This window comes from Asterias amurensis, chromosome 10 (assembly GCF_032118995.1).
Source record: "Asterias amurensis chromosome 10, ASM3211899v1".
Taxonomy (NCBI): Eukaryota; Metazoa; Echinodermata; class Asteroidea; order Forcipulatida; family Asteriidae; genus Asterias; species Asterias amurensis.
In genome coordinates this window covers 16,025,270-16,050,143 of record NC_092657.1, presented here as the reverse complement: position 1 = coordinate 16,050,143, position 24,874 = coordinate 16,025,270, and the positions used below count along the sequence as shown (strand labels likewise).

General features: G+C 39.8%; 1 protein-coding gene across 1 annotated transcript; it reads right to left on the bottom strand.

Annotated features, from left to right (window-relative positions):
- Positions 1-779: 779 nt before the first annotated feature.
- Positions 780-9,830, bottom strand: LOC139942736 (uncharacterized). Its single transcript, XM_071939529.1, has 12 exons — positions 9,716-9,830; positions 8,881-9,011; positions 8,172-8,433; positions 7,529-7,845; positions 7,263-7,401; positions 5,909-6,231; positions 5,151-5,289; positions 3,779-4,113; positions 3,103-3,241; positions 2,338-2,549; positions 1,712-1,847; positions 780-1,164 (listed from the first exon to the last, which is right to left on the bottom strand). The coding sequence occupies exons 1-12, from the start codon at positions 9,828-9,830 to the stop codon at positions 881-883; spliced, it is 2,532 nt and encodes an 843-aa protein (XP_071795630.1). The 3' UTR covers positions 780-880.
- Between the last annotated feature and the right edge of the window lie 15,044 nt (positions 9,831-24,874).

Here is a 24,874-nt window from a genome sequence, read left to right as displayed (position 1 = left end):
ATAAATTAATTTCTACCTGTGTTTCCCCTAAACCGTAACGTAACTGTAACTTATTTAGCAGTTTGTCTTTAGGTTTACGAAAAGTTTATTCAACTTTACATTAATGTGATAACTTCTTCTGAATTTTAAAGATGGTTTCAGCAGCTATCTACGAAATACAATTCAAATTTACTTTGATTGAAACAATGCTTAATAAGTGCACAATATGAATAAATACATTTTAGGGCAAACCTGGCAAATTCAATTACGTAATCTAAAAATATATTTTCAGCCGAAAGCAGTTTTTGTTAACACACTAAGAGCTTGATCTGAATACGCCGTATAATTCCAAACCGCCAATCGGTTCTTACTCAATGTGAATGTCAATTTAACTTCAGGCTGCGGTTGATATACTCTACAATCGTAGTAAAGCTTTGCATCTCTTAAAAGAATAAACAAGTCATAGAGCAAGTAGTCCGCTCTCATTGGTGTGTGAGCTTGCTTCTGTTTAAATGAGTGTACTTGAGGGTGAGTAAACGTTAAGAAAAAATAGTGCTTAACATTTTTTTTAGCCAAGTAAAATACCAGGTTACCGGTCATGCTGCATTCGATTTGTTTTAGCTCTTAGACCGTATTGAATAACCCTTTTTGCCATGAAAAGTCGCCATCTTGTGTGGCAAACCTTATGTGAGTTTGATAAATAACGCACAAACATACTAGTCTGCGTTTCTTGATCTTTTGACGGTGAAAGACCACATTTTTAATGGATTTTTGTAACACATGTTGAAGACTCAGCTGAACAGCTTTTCATTTTGACAAATAAACGCACTAACATGCGATTTAGCGTTTCCTAATCATTTGACTATCAATAGGCTTAGACAATTTTCATCCTGAAATATTTTTAGCCACGAGGTGGAGATTGGCGGCGTATTTTGATTTCAGTCTTTACAATACGAGACCCATTCCATTCAGTAGCTCTAATAACTCGTTTGTATGGACCCTTAGTATCACCAGGTTGGATATATTCAGCATTAAGGTTATTATCTACACCAGGTATACCAGAGCATCTATTAAACCACCATCCTCCTTCACTATTCAGACCTGGGCAGTTTGTGTCGTTTTGGTTATTATCTGTATGATGGTGAATGCTGAAGGCTTGATTGTTGGCAGTCTCAAGAATATCATCTGGAAAAAACAAAATGAAATACAAATATCATTTGATGCTCTTTTAAAGCAATCAGGTACTTTTTCAAAAATTAAGTAAGCAATTTTTAATGTCTGGTAAGCTTTTTTTTAAAGAAAAGTTACTGCACGCGTGTTCTAGAATATAAGTTATATCAAAAGTGTAAATTAGCAGGCTATACTGAAAGGTGTAAATTAGCAGGCTATACTGAAAGGTGTTAATTAGCAGGCTATACTGACAGGTGTAAATTAGCAGGCTATACTGAAATGTGTAAATTAGCAGGCTATACTGAAAGGTGTAAATTAGCAGGCTATACTGAAAGGTGTAAATTAGCAGGCTATACTGAAAGGTGTAAATTAGCAGGCTATACTGAAAGGTGTAAATTAGCAGGCTATACTGTTTCAAAACACTTTAATACAAGGCTTGTTTTACACACGTTTCAGATCGTTTTTATTTCTTTATATTAAGATCAAAGCCAAACCAACAAGTAAAACAACACCAGCAGCTGGAATTACAATTCAGTTGGGTTATTACTTTCAAGGAACTTACTTCTGCATCCAACGAGTTCAATGCTTACGGCTGGATGTCCGACGTCTGTTTGAGTGACACGGATGAAGCGTGCTCGGATCGGCTGCTTAAACACGTTGGTTAGCGGTGCGGATTGCAGAGTATTACCATGGAATGTCTGTAGCACAGGAGATAGAACAACATGATTAAGGCAAATTTGGTTTATACCTTTACTTTTATTTAGTCACAAAGTAAACCATTGTTCATAATGTTGCAATGTTCCTTGTGCGTACGAGTTTCTGGGATTACCAATTGTCTTTGTTTAAAGCTAAGTTGAGTAACAAGTCCACGAGAAACAAAACTCGCCAATTTAAAGAGGCACACCGGCTCACCGTATACGCAATTTAGTGGTGTAGGATCATAAAACATATTTTTATAGTGACTGCTCTTCTCCATTCCTGGCAGACCTTTGAAGTCATTATCTTGTTCTGTGTTGTAGCCCACGTAGCTCAATTCAGCCGGTGTGCCCCTTTACAAAACCAATTTTGTTTGTGCAATGACAGAACCAAAGTCATATCTTGGTCTATAATGTAGCCCAAATAGCCCAATTCAGCCGGTGTGCCCCTTTACAAAACCAATTTTGTTTGTGCATTGACAGAACCATCTACCTGAGGTTCTCCTTCAGGTGCTCCCTGGTGGCTAACATAGACCCATGTAACGTTTTCGAGGCTGTATTCTATTTGAAACGACGTTTCATTTTTCCCTTGTGCTATGACTCCCTCAACTAGAGTTACTAACAGCAGGTCAATCTGAAGCCGCGGTGATTCGTTGGAAATGATATAGGCTTCATTAAGAAGGCGTTGTCTACATACCCAGCGTACTGTAAATACAAACATTTGATTGATCAATTGAGTTCAGAAATACTTACTTCATGAACAAAAAACAAATTTGTGAACATTATAATTTAAAAGGTCACCAAGCTTTTGATAAATTTCTGATCATCCAGAGCAATTAAAGCAAAAACACTTGTCCATACTAAGAGAACAAAACGGAGAGACATTATCGTAAGAACCAATTCTCAGATCGAAAGTATGTGGGGGAAAACAGTTCCGTTTATCAATCAAATAAGTTGTTATTGCCATTACTTTAAAGAAAGATTACAAAACGTAAATTTACCTTAACTAACCGAGAACAATCTTGGTTTTAGAGTTGTAAGTTGCTTCAAAAAGCTGAGCAAAACTCATGTAAATATGTACACTTTAAAATTATAAACTGTAACTTTGTCAATCACCCTTTTAATGTTTAAAATATTGCTGTGTTTGATTTGTTTGTTTATGTACATACACAGTTTTCACGATCAGTTCACTGTTATATTTAGACGAATATAACTTGTTTTAAAGACAATGTGTCTCAGACATCTCGTTAGAACTAACCTTGGCAACCTAGTAGTTCAACACGTATCCACAGAGAGCCATCAGTTTGGTTTAGTGAGATGCGGATATAACGAGCAGTGATTGGTGGATTGAACATGCTGGTAGCTACCGAGTCTGCTGTAGTGTTTCTTCGGATACTCTGTTAAGAAACAAAAGCTACAACTTATCATGCTATCTCCATTAAATAGCATGTCACTCACTAGTAAAACAAAAACCATTTAACTTAGCAAAGCAGAATTATCAATACACATTTTTTATTTTGTTCAAATCAGACTTATGGTATCGAAATCAATTCAACTGTGCATATCACAACTATCTTTGGCACAGCGACATTGTGGTTGTCCACAAACAAGTTGAACAATATCAATCAAATCCGTTTGAATAGTTTTGCATGTCAGTTCTTAGAGTCGGACTTAATGGATTTGTGAAACCATTATAAAGCGCCAGTTCATCAAGAACACAGCGTGTTATAGTGGGTTAAAATAATGTTTGATACACTTCTCGAATTTGCATGGAAAGTCTGACTCCCTTTCTGATTGAGATGGTGAGTGCATTGCGGGTGTGAGGAGCAAAATGCGAGAAGGTGCGAATTGAAGCAGACTTAAGAAGCTTGACAGGTTGACATAATTAGGTTCCAATAACCTAATCAGTTTACATTAAACATGTATGTTCTTACCTGTGCTGAACCCATAGTATGCCAAGTGTTCTGGTCATCACTGTACTCCAGCCTGTACCCATGACTCACATCTTCATTGATTACCTGATCAGATCCCTGCAGCATCATAATTCCCTCTACTATGACATTACTTTCGAGATCAATCTGTAGCCATGGGTTGTTGTCATTATGATCAGGGCACCAGCCAATAGTATCACTGTTCGCTGATTGAGTGAGTCGTGCATTGCTTGGTTGACAGTTACCATCTTCCCTCTGCTGTGGACTTGATGCTGTGATTCTGTAGTCTGGAATGCTGCCATCTCCCATTCCGAGACGATCCAAACAAAAGAAGCGTTCTGTATCAGTTAAAAATAAAAGGCAACGCAATATAATAGGTTAATCGGAGTGCATTTTTTTTATAATGTATTGTTCGAATTCCGATCACAGTGTGGTATTTTTCGGAAAAAAACAAGCAAGTGACTTTACCGCCACTGACAAAACAATGTTTTCTCAAATTGAAATTGAAAATGAATTGTTGTGGGGTGTTATGCCCAAGCGGATAGAGCATCGAACTCAAGCTCTGGTACTTCTGTTCAGCAGAGTGTGGGTTAGAATCCCGGTCGTTACACTTGTGTCCCTGACCAAGACACTTAATTGTAGTTGTCACTCTCCACCCAGGGGTAAATGGGTACATGTGGATGAGGGCAGAGATGGTTCTTGTGATTGGTTTTAATAGCCGAGTAGCGCATATTAACGTTGAACAGGCTGCATACTCCCCACTAGGGAGCTGAAATAGTTTAAGGAGTAAATTAAGGCCTAGTGACAAGGGGTAATAATGTGAAGCGCTTTGGGACGGCCTCCGGGTATGAAAAGTGCTATAAAAAACGGGTTGTTATTTATTATTATTAGTAGGGTTTAAGGTTAAAGGTTTATTGTTTCCACAGTAACGTTGTTAAACAGGCAATAATATATACATATTCCAACAGTTAAGCCAGGAGGAAATAAATACACTTTTATAAAACTGCAGGGGAAAGAGGTACACCCCTACAGCGGTTGTATTTAGCCCTTAAATTTCGCCACTAATTGTTATTTGCTTAATCAAAATAAAGTATAAATAAGGATTATCATTTCCATGTAATATATGTTTAAATGATACATGTTTGGAGAAAAAGCAAAAAGTATTTGCAGCGATTGTCTATGATAACGTTAAAATTCTGTCAAATGAGATCAATTTGAATTCAGTAAGTGTTTGCATAAAATATGAGACGTAGCCCATTAACATTATAAAACAAAGTTTCAACAAACCAAAATAAAGGAGAATTTATGGTTATGTTGTTGTCAGTTGTTGTTATAAAAATCAACGGGATAAATAATTGCTTTTTTATGACTTTACCATTACATCCAAGGAGTTCAATACGCATCCCAGGACGCTGATAATACCCAGTTGGTGTGATGCGGATGTAGCGTGCTCTGATTTCCTCAATGAACATGTTGGTTACTCTGGTATACCAATCTGTATTTCCAGGGAATCTCTGTTGAAAACAAATGTGATGCTCAATAATAGCAGCTATCTTATAACTAAAAAAACATCTTGATTCCGCCCAGGTCTCAAGAATCGATCCGTACACGATATAGGCCCTATATGTTTTTGTTTACAGTTTAGATTAGTAGAAATTTTGCATGGTTGATTACGGTATGGAAAGATTTGCGGTCACACCATCTAACGAATATCTATAAATGAGTTGGGGTTGTTCTGAAAAGAACCGTTGGTTTCAACGAGACTTTTCGCTCAGAATGCATTGATCGTCTTCTGGAGAGTTGGGATTCCTAAATAAATGCAGACGCTTATTACTGCAGTTTATTTGTGTAAAGCGTGCTGCCGCTCGTTGTTCTGAGGAACACTCTGTTATCCAAAATGTCATGCAGAATCTGGTTTAAACGTTCCTTTTGTTCATATTTGTAAAACGCTGTAGACATCTGGAAACACTGTACAAAAGAATGATTGACTTTGAAGGAATAGTGAACTTGCCGGTGTCAGTGAATTCATTAAGAAACAATATAATCTGACTAATACATTACATGTGGTTGTTGTTGATTTTATACAATATTCCACATGTAAAGGTTTTCTTTCATTTAGGTATGAAGTCCTACCTGTGCATTGTTCTCATCTGTCCCTCCTACGAAGCGCAGGTCTTGCTCGTCGTCACCGTAAGATACGATGAACTCTGTAACCCAGTACCAATTGTGGTTGTTACCCTTTATTACAACACCTTGAATCAATACCGGGTGCTTTAGATCCACTTGGAACCATGCACTGTCTTTGTCATTCGATGTGGGACACCAGCCACCGTCCACATCTAGCCGTCCGTAAGTGTTCAAGCTGCAGTACTGGTCATCAGTAGACGATGTCGTTATGCTTTCATCAGGGATGGTACCATCTCCCATTCCGAGCTTCTGCTGACAAACTTTATGAGCTGAGAAAATAAACAAATTCATAGTGTTTTTAATCAAGCCAGTCTTAAGTGAAAACATTCAGTTTTTGCGAATTTTGAAGTTAGTCTTGTTAACTTCAGAAGTGTTTAATTTAAATTAATTCTTCTTGAGACCTTGGTTAACCTTAAAAACACGTTTTATATTGACTATAGTACATTTTCATAATAGTAGCTAATGTGTAGTCTAATAATTGCTATAGTAGCTAATGTGTAGTCTAATAATTGTTTACAATAACTTTGAAGGGGAGTGAGGTTGAGTGCAAACATATTCTGACTTTACGACTTTTTTTTCCCATTTCTATATGTTGCAGTGACTTTATTTGTACTGTGGTCAACAGCATACATCATTAACTTATATCCTTTACCTCTGCATCCACTGAGCTCAATACCTTATGTATTCCAGGCTGTTGGTTTGCACTTGATGCACCGAATTTGTTATGTGCAGTGTTCTGTGCAAGTCTGGCAATAAATTGTTTTCTAGTTACTTTTTAGATGAGATTCATAGACTTACGTTCGAAATCAGTTAGGCGTGTCTCGTTTTAAGGGTCTGTGTACTTTTTTAATGACACCACAAAATGTCATCAGATTTACACAGTTTGAAAATAAAAATTGCGTCCCTTGGTGCTGTAGTTTTTGAGAAATTAGTAAAACAAGTCACGAACATAATTTTCGTCTCAGGAGATAACATTTGTTTTAGCATGTAAAACGTATTTTCGTGACATTGTTTTACACATTTCTCAAAAATTACATCACATCAGCAAAATTCGTTTAAGCATGTAAAATGTATTTTCGTGACATTGTTTTACACATTTCTCAAAAATTACATCACATCAGCAAGCAATATTTTTTATATAAGCTTTTTACTGACATTATCATCAATCTGTGTAAGTTAAATGTAAAGGTAAATCGGTAGACTTTGTGTTTTGTGTTACACAAAGTACCCCAATCCTTATAGTGAGATTATGTACAATAAGCCTGACGTTTGAAAAAGTGGTGATTGATTGAAACAATACCTCTGCATCCAATGAGCTCAATACGTAGGTCTGGCCAGCCAATCCAGGCTGTTGGTCTGATGCGGATGTACCGTGCTTGAATAGGTTGCTGGAATATATTGGTAACTGGGGTGTTTCCATCAGTGTTGCCAACGAATGTCTGTTAAAAAACAGGGGTGGAAAAAATAAAGAAATACAAATTATAATTAAGCCTTTGGTCATGAATAATGGTTGTAGAGCTTGATTGGTGTGTCGAGATGGAGTGTGTCTTTGCTGAGTACTCTTACCTGTGGAGTAGAGTCCCCATTGACATACAGCCATGCAGTGCCATCAATGCTGTATTGTACCTGGTATTGTGTCACATACAAATCACCGTCTGGACAGCCCTGTGTGATGACGCCCTCAAGCTGCACTGGCTCTGAACCAGTAAATATTTGGAGCCATGAATGATCGAGTTGATTTTTAGCTGGTCCCCAACAACCGTTCAGATTCAGTCGTGCATTACTTGGCGGATATTTTGAACTCCACTGACTAGATGCTGTGATCCTATCATCGGGAATACTCCCGTCTTCCATTCCTAGTTTGTGTCCACAGTATCTACGAACTGGAAAGAATAAAAAACAATTTAAATCAAAAACAATTAAAAAAACCTTTAATTATTTTAATTAACTGTTGAATTAAAAATAGCTAAGTCTAGATCGTGCCCGGAGTCAACTAACAGATTTAATTGTGTAAAATTTAATGTTAAATTGAATGGCGGTTTTGAAACGTTAACATAAAGCAATATATAGTAGTTGAGAACAGGCCCGTCAAACATAGTTTGTGATTCTTTCAAAAAAATACAATAAATGGAGCCTTTAAAACAACCTTGATAGATTATTAATATAATCAGTGGAGCCCTGGTAATGGTGAGAACATAAGTAGACATACCAGTTGGTGGTAACTCGGAGTGCTCAAGAAACATGGTGTAATTGTAAGGTCCGACGCGGAACTGTTTCTTCAGGAAATGACCCGTTTTATTTTCTTCATTGGTTAGGTCCAGACGGACTGTCCAGTTCCCTTCAGCATCAGTCAGTTTATGTAGAATCTCATTGCCAAGCCAGAACTCACCATCCATTGACCCAAAGCCTTTCTTGTATTCTGCCCAACTGCGGTTGAAATTGACTGACCCATTAACGCGCCGCTGGAACACCTTCAAAGCAATGATTTATATGATAATATTTTGACTTGGCCGTCAGATTTATCTCAATTTTGTTTTAAACATGGGTAACCGGTATGAATAATACCCCCTCTAAAACTAAATTCGTACATGTAGAATTACGTCACAGTTGTTATAAATATTCATCTATGCAAATCACGCTATTCAATCATTTTCGTGGAGTAATGACTCAATTTTAATACATTTAAAAAACAGTTATTGCATTGGCTGTTATTCTAAAGTAGTTTTCATGAACAAAAAATGGAAGACGTTGCAAACTTTGAGTTAAACAGTGGACCAGGTTCGTCTTTAAAAGTTGTAATGGACAAAATGAAATAATGCATTAAACTTGTGGACAAAAGAAAAATTTTAAACCCCCATATCTGTCAAAAAGACAGTACAAAAGCTATATAAAGCTACCCTTTTAATCCATGTACTTACAATCCAGCCTGTATGCTTCGTTATATCACAAAACACTTTAATTCCTTCATCATTCTGGTAGGGATGGATAGTGTAGATACCATTGTCTTTGTATCCAGCATCCAGCAAAGCCTGACAATCGGTTAATGTATCTGTTGGATTAGACAAGAGAAAATGATATTGAAATTGAAATCATTTGTTATGAGGAGTAACATGTATTTCGGTACCCTGTGCTAGAATGATCCGAACTGACTCTAGTCATTGATGGAGATCGACGGTCCAGTTCTGAAAACATTAACCTATATGGCAAAGTCAAGGGTTTGAAACCCATCCATGTTGGTTGCCTGTGGAATGATATGTTCTTTGTTAAGTATACCGTGCTCTATACGTGGAAGTGTCGTGGCCGAGCCGTTAAGAGCACCGAATTTCAAACTCTGGTGTTTCTAATCAACAGAGTGTGGGTTCGGGTTAAGCTAGACTTAACAGTATTGCTTGGTCCTTCTGTGAGACGTGAATCCGTTGGTACCATGTGTTGTGTAACGCATGTAAAGTAACCCAGTGCACTTGCCGAAAAGAGAAGGGGTTCGCCCAAGTGTTCCAAGGCTATGATTGCTAAGTGCGCCGTAGCACCTTGTAAACTCTTATTATGTGTACAATTGGGTCCCATAATTCATCACTTCAATAACCTATCTTTCTTAAAGTTTGTACTCAGCGCATTGAGTACATTATTGGTGGGAACGTGCGCTATATAAGACTTCGATATTCTTACCGTATTCAAATAAAAACCAAAGGGTTGTACTTTGGAGTTAAGATGTTCACCATTTAAACAATGAACTTCAAAGTAGTTTCTGCTTACCTTTTTCAGTGGACTGGCATCGATTCCGTTTTGGTACCTGTTTCATGACTTGTGTGACCCAGTGTTGACCAGGAGTATAACCATCAGGAGGTGGTCCAAAATGATGAACTATCATCTTACTCTCAGTCAATTCAAGGATTACTAAATAAAATGAACAATCTCTGAGTAATTTCAATGTAATGTTTTTTGAGTTGGAGTTAATAACTTGCAATGTAAGTACTTGATAACTGAACTCGCTTCAAAGCAGTGTTCTTGCTAAACCACTCATCACAAAAGACAATGACTAAACAAGTCGGCCGTCCATCATTTTACCTTTTCTGTAGGGCCAAATTTCCCGTCTCTACTTACCGTCACGTTCGATCATCACTCTTTGTAAGCGCCGAACATCAACCAAAAAACATTCCTGCTAACATTTGGAATATGCCTCACGTAGGCGAGGAGGAACTTGCAACGTATGAGGAGCATCTTCGGTAACGGTAAGCATAGCCAAGCAATTTTGCACAAGGTGTCCACTGTCGAAATCGGGTCTGAGCGGGTGGACTGTGTCACCTGACCTGAAAGTCAAGGCTCTGCTTATTGCTGCATTGGCTAACGATCACCGCTCTATGCTTACTGTGGAAGGGTTTAGTTTCTGTGCACGCACTTAAGCAAACGTTATGATTGACGTAAGCGCAAAATGTCCTGCTTCCTTAAGCGCAGATATTGTGTGCTTATGGTAAATAGACGTGAAATTGTGCCCTCTTTAATTGGTACTGGAGCGCTGTCCACCCATATCGCAAGGTTGGCGACGCTCATTTATGCTACTTTCACACTTGGGCGAATATTCTTGCAAATATGATATTTGAAATTCGCGCTTGAATTACCAATTTACTACGCAGTACCAGTGCCTTATACCAATGCTTACGAAAATCGATGGCGAATTACCTTCTTCGCAACATTCGCTGAAATTTAGGTAGCGCTTCGTATCGCCCCTCGATGAAAGATGAATATTTAAATTTCGCGTTGAATTCGTCCAACATGAAGGTTGAATAGTGAATATGTTTATCTCGGTCTCAACCCTCGATCGTTCTCGAGCGTCCTCGGTCGGCCCTCTCCTTACCAATATCTTACGAATATATTACGAGTGCTTACCAACGACTGCCAATGCCTTTACGAATGTTTTAACACTTACGCACGCTTTACCAACGTTACTAATCTTACGAAAATCGACGGTGAATGACCGTCTTCGAAACATTTGCTGAAATTTACAAACCAGTTTGTAAATTGACCGATCTTTGTAAGAAGGTGGGGGATAATTTGTGAACGTTACCAACGCTTACGAAGACACGGCGAATGTTGCGAAGTTTGAGCGAGTGTAAAATATTTCCATGCGTTAGCAAATTCGCTAGCATATTCACCGTGTGAGAGCAGAATAGAGTTACCGATCTTCGTAATGAGGTTGAGAATGACTTGCGAACGTAGTGAATTTGTGGCGAATGTTTCGAAGTTTGAGCGATTGTTAAATATTTCCGTTTTTAGGCACATTCGCTAGCATATTCTCCCTAGTGTGAGAGTAGCAATAGGTACAGCTCAAACTTGCCTTGATTGTGTTGTGACTAACAGCACCAGCTTTCAAATTCGAAAGAAGCACACTCGATTTTAAAAACCAATGGACTGCTATTGAATCATTCCGTTATTGTTAACTGCCGAGTGCTGGTCAACTAAATACAGTGTATTGAAGTTCAAATTGAAGTTGGACGAACACATCTTGTTTCAATAATGAATGTCCGCCTGGGCGGCAAGTCTGATCTCAATGACGGGTGGTATCTCAACGTACACATTATGCCACAGCACTACACATCCCTACGTATCGAAAACAACGATACTTTGTACTAAAATGATGCTCTTGTTGGCAATGACCTGCAGCCAATGTAATAGCACACGAGTTAACACAATGCCAGCTCAGCTAGGAATAGAGATCCCCTGTAATTAAGCAGCTGATTTCCTTTGTTCTTGTTAATGTTATTAAGTAATAACCTTTCAAGTATTGTGTATTGCATAGCATAATTCCAACAATTTGAAATGACATTTTGGAGCCCAGCAACAAGAGTCTCACTTCCCGTTCTGGGCACTTCTGCACGATGTGCCATCCATGCCAGGAGACTTGTCTTTTCAGCCCAATGGTGGCACCCTTTACTTCATTTAGTGTGATGTCACTGTCAAGATCACGAAGAGTTGGAATTGTTGGCAGTGAAGTTATGACAGCAGTGTCCACTTCAACATCTCTAGCATACATCGAACTGTAGTACTCTGTCTAGCGGTCCAGCTCTACTGAAGGATCAATGAAAACCTCACCACTTGCTGAGAGCAACCAGTGTTCTTGCTGAGAGCAGCAAAGAGGATTCCTTAGGAGTAGGGTCGGGGCGTCTTTGATATATTTGTATCAACTGAGTTGACATACCGTTGAATACGATCATTAAGACCAGGGCCCAGTTTCATAGAGCTGCTTAAGCACAAAATGTTGCTTAAGCAAACCGGCCAATACTCCACTCAATTGTTATGCTAAGTAAACAGTAGCTAAATACCAGTCACAAGCAATATATATGGCATGAAATTTTGGCCAGAATTAAAATGTGTAAAATAAGCAAGCTATTTTCGTGCTTAAGAAATGTTGTTGCTTAAGCAGCTCTATGAAATTGGCCTCGGTTCAGTAACGACTGGGGGATGTGCGGGTTAGACATTGAAAATCAGCCTTTGCTACTCGAAGCCTTGCCTTGAAGGAGCGAGTATTATGTAAGCAGGCCTTAGCTCTAGCTATGCGCTTAGCCTTACGAGCCGGAAGTAGTATCTCAGCACTGTCACGGAACCAGTCATGCTGCTGATGTTGGCGATGAGACAACTAGCTGTCCCTGACTTCAGAGTGGAACATGGTCTTAGCATCTTCAGAGCTATCTGGCAAAGAGGAAGAGCTGAATTGACCAGTGAGCAATTTCTGAAACTGGGCAAAGTGCAGTATGTCCTTAGTAGCAGTAGTGGCGTTTGGAGGTGAAGTTCTCGGCTGAGCTTGGTGGAACCATTTAGAGAGCAATATCAGCTCAGAGCGAACAAGCTTGGTCTGTGCATGTTTGGCAATAGTTGTCATCCCTGTCTCCTTCTCTATTTCAACTTTAGCATAAAACGAACAAGAGCATGGTCTTAGCAGCAATCAGCAGAGTGCATGCTACGGCAATAATTGACACCCCGAAAATGTAGCCCTCTCCTCCAATTGCAGGTGAAGGGCTCTGCTGAGCTTGGTAGAACCGTTAAGAGGGCATTCACAGCTGACAGCGACCAAGATAATGCTCGGTGCAGCAATCAGCTGAGTGCGTGCTACGGCAGCGATTGACATCCCGTAGGTATCTCCATCTCCTTCAATTGCAGGTGAAGGGCTCGGCTGAGCTTGGTAGAACCGTTTAGGGAGCATTCACAGCTTACAGCGAACAAGAGCATGGTCTTAGCAGCATTCAGCAGAGTGCATGCTACGGCAATAATTGACACCCCGAAAATGTTTTCCTCTCCTTCAATTGCAGGTGAAGACTCGGCTGAGCTTGGTAGAACCGTTTAGGGAGCGTTCACAGCTTACAACGAACAAAAGCAAGGTCGGTGCAGCAATCAGCTGAGTGCATGCTACGGTAATGATTGCCATCCAGTAGCTATCTACAACTCCTTCAATTGCAGGTGAAGGGCTCGGCTAAGCTTGGTGGAACCGTTTAGGAAGCATTCAATCAGCAGAGTGCATGCAACGGCAATGATTGACATCCAGTAGCTGTCACCATCTCCTTTAATTGCATGTGGAGGGCTCGACTGAGCTTGGTGGAACCGTTTAGGGAGCATTCACAGGTTAGAGTGAACAAGAGCATTGTCTGTGCAGCAATCAGCAACGTGCATGCTACGGTAATGATTGCCATCCAGTAGCTATCTACAACTCCTTCAATTGCAGGTGAAGGGCTCGGCTGAGCTGGGTGGAACCGTTTAGGAACCATTCACAGCTTAGAGTGAACAAGAGCATGGTCTTTGCAGCAATAAGCAGAGTGCATGCTACGGCAATGATTGACATCCAGTAGCTGTCACCATCTCCTTTAATTGCATGTGGAGGGCTCGACTGAGCTTGGTGGAACCGTTTAGGGAGCATTCACAGGTTAGAGTGAACAATAGCATGGTCTTTGCAGCAATAAGCAGAGTGCATGCTACGGCAATGATTGACATCCAGTAGCTGTCACCATCTCCTTTAATTGCATGTGGAGGGCTCGACTGAGCTTGGTGGAACCGTTTAGGGAGCATTCACAGGTTAGAGTGAACAAGAGCATTGTCTGTGCAGCAATCAGCAAAGTGCATGCTACGGCAGCGATTGACGTCCCGCAGCTGTGTCCCTCCTTCAATTGCAGGTGAATGGCTCGCCTGAACAAGTTCGAAACGTTTAGGAATGGCATTCACAAATTACAGTGAACAATAGGTAATTTGTGACCCCCCCCCCTTCCTTTTTTAGGCAAAGGCCTTTTGTGTTTTCCATTGAAACATTCGGATAAAGGAGAGTTAATGTGGAGTGTGGAAAACACAAAAGGCCTTTGCCTAAAAAAGAAGGGGAGGTCACAAATTACCTTGACCGTTTAGGGTGATTCGCGAAGAATGTCTGACTTAAAGGCACTGGGGTGGATTTCACAAAGGTAGTCCTAACTTAGGACTAGTCCTATAGGCAATGCTAAGAGATTTCACAAAGGTAGTCCTAACTTAGGACTAGTCCTATAGGCAATGCTAAGAGATTTCACAAAGGTAGTCCTAACTTAGGACTAGTCCTATAGGCAATGCTAAGAGATTTCACAAAGGTAGTCCTAACTTAGGACTAGTCCTAGGCAATGCTAAGAGTCTTAGCATTGCCTAGGACTAGTCCTAAGTTAGGACTACCTTTGTGAAATCCACCCCTTGATACCTTTGGTAATTGTCAAAGAAAAATCTTCTCACTTGGTGTTTCCCAACCTATGCATAAAATAACAAACCTGTGAAAATTTGAGCTCAATTGGTCGTCGAAGTTGCGAGAGAATAATGAAAGAAAAACACCATTGTCACACAAGTTGTGTGTTTTCAGATGCCTTGAATTCGAGACCTCAAGCTGAGGTCTCGAATTTAAGTCAAACACTTTGGTGAGAAAGTACCTTTACCTCAAAAACTACGTTACTTCAGAGGGAGCTGTTTCTCAGAATGTTTCATACTACAAACAGCTCTCCATTGCTCGCTATCGAGTAGTTTTTATGCTAACAATTATTTTCAGAAGTTATCAATAGTGTGCATGCCTTTAAGGGTGGTTCGCGAAGAATGTCTGACTGAAAGAAAGGTTGAAATGGGCGTTTCTTGCGCACTCGAGTCGTACGACATGAAAGGAAATTTACTAGAAACGTTTACAAACCGCAGGTTTGCAGAATGTAAAAAATGTTTGATCGTGGAAAAGGGAACGTTGAAGAAATAAACAAGTATCTGAAAGTACGACAGCGCAAGTAACAATACACAGGAATGAATAAATAAATAGCCTCAGCAGAATAAATCTGGACAAGTTGAGGTTTAAGCGATGTTTTGAATTCAGTAAGTGATGGCAAGACGTTGATCGGGAAGATTGTTCCAATGGCTTGGTGCAGCTGCATAAAAAACATTTGGAAAATGAAGAGTTGTTTGCACTAAAGATTAATTAATAACTTAGGATAATTAATAAACTTATGCAATCACTGTTCTGTTTTATTTAGATCGTCTTGTGCAGTGTGGCTTTCTATACGCAAAGCGGAACAGCAGCGGGTATGTATAATAATAATAATAATCATAAACTGCGTAAATTAAGTATCTGAACACTCACAAATGGTCAGATTTATCGGAACCTCAAATAGTATGCAAACAAGTAATTATTTAATTAGATTCACCGTTATCTTCTGCACATTTTGATATCCGATTTGTTGCGCTACGATGTTGTTAGGTTGATTTAAATTTGCAAAAGCCCATATTCACCCCAGACTCGCACAATTATCACATACGGACAAATCACTGTAAAAGGCGGGCAAAAATAATGCTGATCTCAATCGTCACAGTACAACGCTCATATTTGAATAGGAGCTTTTGCAACTTTTGAAATTATCCCTTAAGCCACTCAAGTACCCATAAATCCGCCTAACAACATCGTATCGCAACAAAACAGGTATCAAAATGCGCAGAAAATAACTGTGCATCGGATCAATTAATTAATTTTGTGCATACTATTTGAACAAACAAACAACCAAATAAACAAACATCGATCTACCCGATCACCGTTTGCGTTGGCAGTGTGGGACACCCACAATGACCCACATGACTGTGGGTCATGACCCCCCCCCCCCCTTATAAAAACGGGGTCATATACGCCTTACATACTACTAAGGCTTCAGGCCTGAAGTATTTTATTATTCAATTGAGTGCAAAAAACTACGTTAGTTCAGAGGGATCCATTTCTCGCAATGTTTTATACTATCATCAGCTCTCCATGCTCGTTACCAAGTAAGTAATTACCATTAGTGTCCAGTGCATATGGATCAATGGTGTGTACCATCTCTTTAGGGTGTGTTTCCAAAGAGTTTGTATACAATATACACAAATAGTGACACATGTAAATAGGGTTGCGGTTTGAACTGCCGTCTCCTCCTCCTCTCGCCCCGCCCATCTCAATGTCTATTCCCGGGTAATATTCACTGCTTCACCTGCTAAACATTGTTTCCAAGGTAGGCGACGCTCGACATTGTTCCTGTACAGATGGGTGTAATTAAATATATTGCATCTACCAATTCCATTAACAAAACTGCCATTTACAGACGATACAATGGTGACATTTTTTCTTTACATGGGTGCTTATTGAAATGAAATTGCTCAAATAATGGGTATGACGTCAGAGAAAGGTGCCGTTTGGCTGGAAAAGGACGCGTTTTATCTTCAGTAATGACGAACTCAAAGTTGGCGAGAGCTCGTTACGTCTGCTTTGAAAGACAGTACAGTGACTTGTCAATGCTATGTCGCTGATGGGGGGTAGTGTAAAGCCATGATAAAATCATAATATTAATTTGTTAAATGAATGGAAAGAAACATGGATCGAAAACGTTTAATCTGACTTAAAGGCTGTGGACACTATTAGACCTCAGATTTAGAACTTGAGATCTCGAAATCAAATCACACCCTTTCCTTCTTGAGGCTGTGATAATAACGACGAAACAAACAAGCTCTTTGAAATACATAACGTTAACTGGCTATACACACCAGCTTTGAACTCCTGTTTTTGGCGACACTATTACAATAAAATACTATTTCTAGTTCAAACTTTACTTTATTTTATGAGGAAGTTAACTTACCTCTTGTAGTGCCGTTGTTTCCATTTCGTTTATCTCCTGAACTTGACTCGCCGTATAATCTGGACTCCATTCAATGTTTGAAATCTCAGCTTCGACTTCCATCCGATCTATGGTCTCCATTTGAGAGGCCGAATATTCAAGACCCCAGTCCACGTTGTTCTGGGCCATGGTGCTCAACTATTTTTACCCGGTTAAAAACGATCATCGCTCTGGGCTAACCATTGACAATGTGTGAGCAGTAGAGAATAACTTGGCTCTTAAATGCTGATTGTTTTTGTTAAAGTGGTAATGACCTTTGATAAAGTGGTAATGAACTTTTGATTAAGTTCTGACATGTCACGGTCAAGTACCCGAGGACAGCAAAACAAAAAAACAAAAACAAACAAACAAACAAACAAAACAAAAAAACACAAATTTAATGATTACAAAGTACAATTGGCACAACCAGCATTTTTGATTGTCCAAAACAACTCCCTCTTTTTTAACCATTGTGTATATGGCATGTTTCCAACCTTAATGGCGATACAAAAAGCATCTTTCTGTGAAAGAAACTCTTGACCAAGCTCCATACCGTGCCAATCCAGCAGGTATGGGTTCTTGTTCATTTCTACTCGGAAAAGTTCCAGGTCCTCGACTGAGGTGGAACCCTCCTTAACCAACGCTTCGAACACATCGATATCGTCGTAGTACATTTTAAGCAAAACGAAAGAAAAAGTTGTGAGTGTGAGTCAAAATCAAGACAGGGTACAGGTGCAAGAAAAACCAGCCGAAGAGTCGTATGAAAGAAAACTTTTGGCTAAACTATCAATAACCTCTCTCCGACCTTAGGAGAGAGAGAGAAGTTTGCCTTAAAATTTAATAACACTGCGCCCTTGAATGGACGCAAGCTGGATAAAAGGCAAACAAAAACAAGTCTACTCTTTAATTGTTCTTTGCCTTAATCACCCACATCAAAGATAATAATATGATGTTTCAGCGCACTGTTTGGGTTAATCACCCCTATCACTGAAAAGAATGTTGCTTCAGCCTTCTACGATTAGTGTCCACCTGCCTCGCATATTAGATAGACCTTAGCAACTCCAGATAGCGACGGCACCCGTTTGCATTTACCACTATCCGCTTGTAAGTAAGGTCATTAAAAAAGCTGATTCCATCACTAACTGGTCGATACAAATATAATTCAAAACACCATACAAAATAAACAATACAAGCAATTCCTTTCCCAATCTACCCTACTCTCTCAGCTATTCTTCACATGTTTCTTGTTGTATCCAAACCTTATGTCAGTCATCATCATTCAGGACCAGTGCTTTAGTTGTCATTATTTAGCATGTATGCCTTTGTAGTTCTGTTCAACATAATTTTTTATTTTGTTTTTCCTTTTACTATAATCTTATTTGCAATTACATGTATTGTTGTCGCCGCTCCGTGAATTTACAAATCACTCCCGCCCCTCCATCTGAGTACAAACAATAACGGTTTGCCCTCAGAGATACTAACGTGAGTAAATTACTATTTTCTTTCTTTCTTTCAACATCATCTTCAACATCAAACACACACGACACTTACATATCCAGGCTATGTGTGTACACGCCGATACGGATCGAAACTCACGAAAAAAATAGGTACGCGCCAAAAAATTGCGCACCGCGCCAAAATTTACGCGCCCAAAAATACGTGCGCGCCAAAATTGCGCACGGGCAATTAGGTACACACGTGATTTTTTTGAGAATTAGGTACGCGTGACTCAGACATTACTACTTGTGCAGCAATCAGCAGAGTGCATGCTAAGGCAATGATTGACTTCCTGTAGCTGTCTCCATCTCCTTCAGTTGCAGTGCAGGGCTCGGCTGAGTTTGATGGAACCGTTTAGAGGGCATTCACAGCTTACAGCAAACAAGAGCATGGTCTATGGAGCAATCAGCAGAGTGCATGCTACGGTAATAATTGACATCCAGTAGCTATCTCCCTCCTTCAATTGCAGGTGAAGGGCTCGGCTGAGCTTGGTTGCAACCGTTTAGGGAGCATTCACAGCTTACAGCGAACAAGAGAATGGTCTGTGTAGCATCCAGCAGAGTACCTGCTGCGGCAATGGTTGACATCCAGTAGCTATCTCCATCTCCTTCAATTATATGTGAAGGGCTCGGCTGAGCTTGGTGGAACCGTTTAGGGAGTATTCTCAGCTTACAATGAACAAGGGCATGGTCTGTGCAGCAATGAGCGGAGTGCATGCTACGGTTATGATTGACATCCCGCAGCTGTATCCTCCTACTTCAAATAAATTTTCAAATAAATTTATAAAGCTCCAAATCAAAAGTTTGCTCTAAGGCGCTGATTTATGGGCACAAACAGGAGAAACGTTCTTGATGACACCCCTTCTGAAACAGGTGTGCTTATTGGACTTTCCTGAATGTACGCAGTGAGGTGGTATATCCGATGAAGTTGGTTCTAAACTCAGGATCAGTATATGATCTATCGGCAAAAACAAACAATGGGTTCTAGGATAAACAAAGTGTGTTGAACAGAAGGTCGGTGATCGAAGTCATCGCTGCTTGGAGCTTAATTATTTTGGAGATGTCCGTTATGTAGGCAGGATCTTGTTTCCAGTGTGCTTTAAACATAAGCATGATGACCTTTTAGTTGATTCTTTGCGTGATTTGAAGCGGTGTAATTTGACAAGTTCAGGAGTGATGGAGTAGAACTTCCGTTTGTTTGAAACTACTTGGCAGTACGCTGAAAATTTTGAGCCTTTTTCAGTTTTTGATAAATTTTTATAAAGTTTGCAACTTTGATGATACTTGACAGCTGATGAGACATAGTCATTCCAGAGTCAAAGATGACTTCAATATTCCTAACTGATTTAGCGTTAAGTTCGATTAGTAAAGTTAGATGACATCCAGTCATGTACATCCATGATACAACCCTCTACTCTAGACACACCCTGTGAGACCTCATCAGGTGTAACAGGGCAGATTGAGATGTAGATTTGTGTGTCGCCAGCGAACATGTGCAGCTCCATGTCATGCCTGCGGATGATGTGACTTAGTGGTAGAGTAAAAAACAAGAGTGGACCGAACACTGATCCATGAGGAATCCCGAATTGAAAGTGTTGTGGTGCTGAGAACTCTTGACTGGTGTGCACACGTTGTGATCTACCGGACCGAAAAGATTTAAACCACTTAAAAGCGAGTGAGGGTGCATCCAGGTGACCTGGAAGCGAGATGAGCCTGCAAGCAAAAAATGTGCTAGCAATTCAGAATTGGAGACCAGCACAGAGCTCGAGTAGCCGTTGATCAATGTTGTTATTTTTTTTCCCAGACCATAAGTTCCACTCGCCCCACATTGCAGTCAGAGTCAATGTAATAATTGAAATCCCGTATAAGACCAAAGCTGTCACCAGCTGGGATGCTGTTGGAAAAAATCGTATGAGACTCTAAAGCAGATGTCAGGGGAGGAGCGTAGGCAGAAATTATAGTAACAAATCCGCTACTGAGACACATCCGGAAGGACATGAGGCATTGGGTAACTACTCCAAAAGAAAGTAAACTTAGCCTCCCGGATTAAGCCACATCCAGTGAGCCACGTCTCGCCGAGGGCAAAAACACTGATGCAAAGTCAAGTTAAATCAAAAAAAAAATTGCTGCATGTCTTAGTGAAGAAGATTGCGAGTTTGTACTAATAATATTGGGAATGTATATACCAGCAGGGTAAAACTATAGAGGCACTAGCAATATGTCGACCCAGATGCGCCTGCCTGGAACGCCTATTTTGCCGAGCAACGAAGGCCCCTTCATTGAACGACCATGAGTTGCCGGTAACTGAATCTGAGTAGGTTGTACCATCATGATTGCCGAGCGCCGGAGCAAAGCATTGTGAGCGGATGCTTGTCCATGGGACCTGCGAAGCACACACCATCGACAGTTAGGATGAGAGAAGGTTGTCCTGCAGTAGCAATCTAACTATGCTTGATGACCGCCATCTGTTAATTTAAAGAAACACAAGTTCATCTACTTGTCGGAAGGCTACATCCCTCTGGAACACTCAGGAGGAAGTCATGCCAGTATAAGTACGGAGCTCCAGGGGTGCCATCCGACATATTGAGTTACCGACATTCGTACGCCAGTAATATAGCTGCCAGCTACACAGCCCCTGCATCCGAGCTGACATGTACAACTGTGACTGGAATTGCTTGGTGACCAGAAACAAACTGGATTTCAACAGTGCTTACTTGCTGAGGTAGAGTGATGTCCTCGAATCACTTTGATTCCCCAAGCCTTTCTGTCCCCCATTGCCGACTTGAAATCTTCCGAATACAGACCCATGTGCATTTTAACAGTATCAGGCAGAGTTCCACAGTATGAGCTGTGGTTTGACATCAGAGTTTTCCTTCTCCTAGGTGGGTTACTAACCAAGACCTCGGGCCCCACCTGAGTTTGTAATCAGAGCTACTGTCTAATAGGTGAACTTGGTTCCATGGATAATAACGAGCTCCAGCTGACCGGGGCTATCACACTGTCACCTCTGCTCACAGTTCTAAACATGGATCGGCACGTGTAACCGGACAGTATGTGTTTTAACAAGGAAAGGCTATTTGAGACGCTGATCATTATGGGACAATACATGCTTTAGAAGTGGCTCAATCACCCTTCACCTTAACATATGTTTACCCCTGTTGGGGGGGGGGGGGGTATGCAGCACCACCAAGTATTGATTCACCAGGTTGCTTCTTGGCTATTACTACTATATTCGATATCGATCGCCAAAATAAAACAGACTAAAATCTTTGGCTGCCAGGAGCAATGTTTATTCAAGTCCAGGTTCTAAGCCAATGGCGACTCCACCACGAATGTAAAGATCAGTCCCTCAAACACCTCATTTTCTAATTTAATTAGTCGGGAAAGTGTCGATTTTTTACATCTTGGGGTTTTAACCATGATTCTGCCAAAATGACAATGCAGGGTTTGGCGGTATGCAAAATTTTCCAGATTTCGATCAGTTTGTGTCTGATGAAACGACAATATTGATGATCAGAAAACCACAGTTTGAAAGAAGTGCTTGTTTGAAATTTGTAAAGGTCTTCCAGAAACAGAGGACAAACACAACAATAACAGAATAATAAAACGAACACAATTAAATAATAGAGAGCACTTCTGCACTGCACGACTGCATAGCAAATTTCATCGAATGGTTTGTATCAGAAGTCAAGGTCAAATGAGGTCAAATTATGTGTTTTGGTTGCAAATATGTGGTGTAAAAATTGTGAATCTCCAATGTATGGTTCAGAAATTATAAGTTTTTGAAGTATTGGGTTCCAACTTTTTAGAATTGTGGGAATCCAGTGTGTGGTTCAGAAGGTTTTACATTTTTCTAAAATTAAACAAATATGTTTGCCTGAGCAACAATACATTGTAGAAGCTATGCATGTCTTCATACAGCTCTACACCGTTACGAACTGTAACCTACACGTGCAGTGTACGTACGCGCGCCAGTTTTAACCAGATTAGTCCAAAATGGTTTTTACAACATTTTGAGTAAAGGTTATACTACGTGAGAAATATGCAATGGTAAACATGATGGATTAAATGTGTGAAATGGCTTACATTTTAATGCAATCCTATAAATAAATGTTATTTTTTCCATGGAACCTTTTGTTCAAAAGGCAGTCGGGTTATGAGTTATCTCCGATACTCAAAAACGTCCCATATAAATATAAAATTTGAAACTCCGCGGTTAACTGCATCATTTCATATTTAAGGCAGTGGACACTATTGGTAATTACTCAAAATAATTATAAGCATAAAACCTTACTTGGTGACGATTAATGGGGAGAAGTTGATATTATAAAACATTGTGAGAAACGGCTCCCTCTGAAGTGACATAGTTTTCGAGAAAGAAGTAAGTTTTCAACGATTTTGATTTCGAGAATGAGGTATCGAAATCATCCATCTAAAAGCACACAACTTCGTGTGACAAGGGTATTGTTTTCTTCTTTCATTATTATCTCGCGACTTCGACGACCAATTGAGCTCAAATTTTCACAGGTGTGTTGTTTAATGCATATGTTGAGATACACCAGGTGAGAAGAATAGTGTCTAGTGTTTTTAAACAGTTTGGAAGTCACATATTCAGTGGTAATAAGCCCTTTCATTTAAACTATTGGACCCCCATCCCCTGTCTGGTGTCTTTGCCGGTTCATTATACAAACATGTTTTTTTTAAAACAAATCATTTGTTATAAAAATCATAAGATAATTTTTACAAACAACCAATAATAAAATCTAGGAAGCTGTTATTTACTACTACGGCTGTAGAGTAGCCAACCACTCAAGAAATGTTGTCAACGCCCCTACTGCGAGTGATACACATCAGTTTGACCTGATTGACAACACGCAATTTTATTTCAGCAGGTTGAATTTCGTTTAGCACAGGTTCAACAAGTATTATGCGTAACCAAAAAACAGCGGACTTGTTTTATTAAGCAACTAACAGCTGCCTACTAACTAATTGATTCTACAAAGATGAACAACTCTCCTGAAAACATAAAGGAAATACAGCGTAAAATTGTGTGATCGAGTTAAGAAGGAGCTTACTCATGACCGAAGCAGTAATGTGGCAAAACTTAGTTTGCAAGAACTATCACACAGTTAATGCTCACGCGAGCCCTTAGTAGTATGAGACCATTGGAAACATTTAAACTTTCTCCGGGATTATAAAGGCATCAGTAAATTGATCTGAAATATGCTCATTCTAAAAATAAATCTGCACCATACTCTTCAGTTCTAAAACATTCCCAACACCCTACTGGCAACTAAAACAAATTGTTATGTTAATATTATAGCCTGCTTTGCAATATGGTAGCATTAGTTTTCATGATAAAAATTCAAATAACAAGTTAGTATTTTTGAATCGGTGAACAATAACGGAAATCGTTATTTGGTAACTGTCAACACAGGGCATTTAAACTGTTACTCATGAGATACCTATTTCAGTTTTAGGGCAAATTGAACTGAATTTTAGATGACGGAACAGGCTGCAACAGTTATTTTTTTTTTTGTTATCTAGACTGATATGCAGAGGGAAAACAAAAACTTTGCACTTACCTCCAAGAACCAGAAAGACAAATGGACCCGTCATGTCCTTTCCACTGACGAAAACTCCCCGTATCACCAGAGACAGTCAGAGTTCTTGAATCCTTTTGAAACAAACTAGCAATTTTACCAACAGATGCAGACAGCGATCTGAAACGAGAAACGAGATTTTGAGCAGTGTTAATCGACAGCTTCCTTCCCTGCACTGAGTGATTACATATACGCACAGCAGTTATATACACATTATACACTTTGCGTGTTACATGTTCATGTACACAATTTCGGGGGGGGGGGGCGGGGCGTATTTATTTTTTTTTTTTTTTTTTTTGCATAGACAAATGGCGCATGCGCAGAGCACAACGGTGTGAGTTGCGGGTCCACGTGGGAAGCTATGAAATATACTATGATACTATTTGGCACATAAACATAAGTCTCTTTTAGGCGGGATTTTCTATTAGTGGTGTATTAACAAAACGATTTGCACTTGAATTGCAAAAGACATTATTCAAGTGATTGTACTTGCTGATATTCCTGCTGCCCAGGTTTAGCTTCACGTTACGCAGCAAAAATATTGTGCTATTTCTGGGTGACGTCGCCACATCTGGGCTTTTTGCATGCTCACGTATGGCGTCTGCGCGCAAATCTTACCTGACGTGAAAAGTGGTTATTTCAGGTATACTTAAAACGTGAGATTTTAACGAC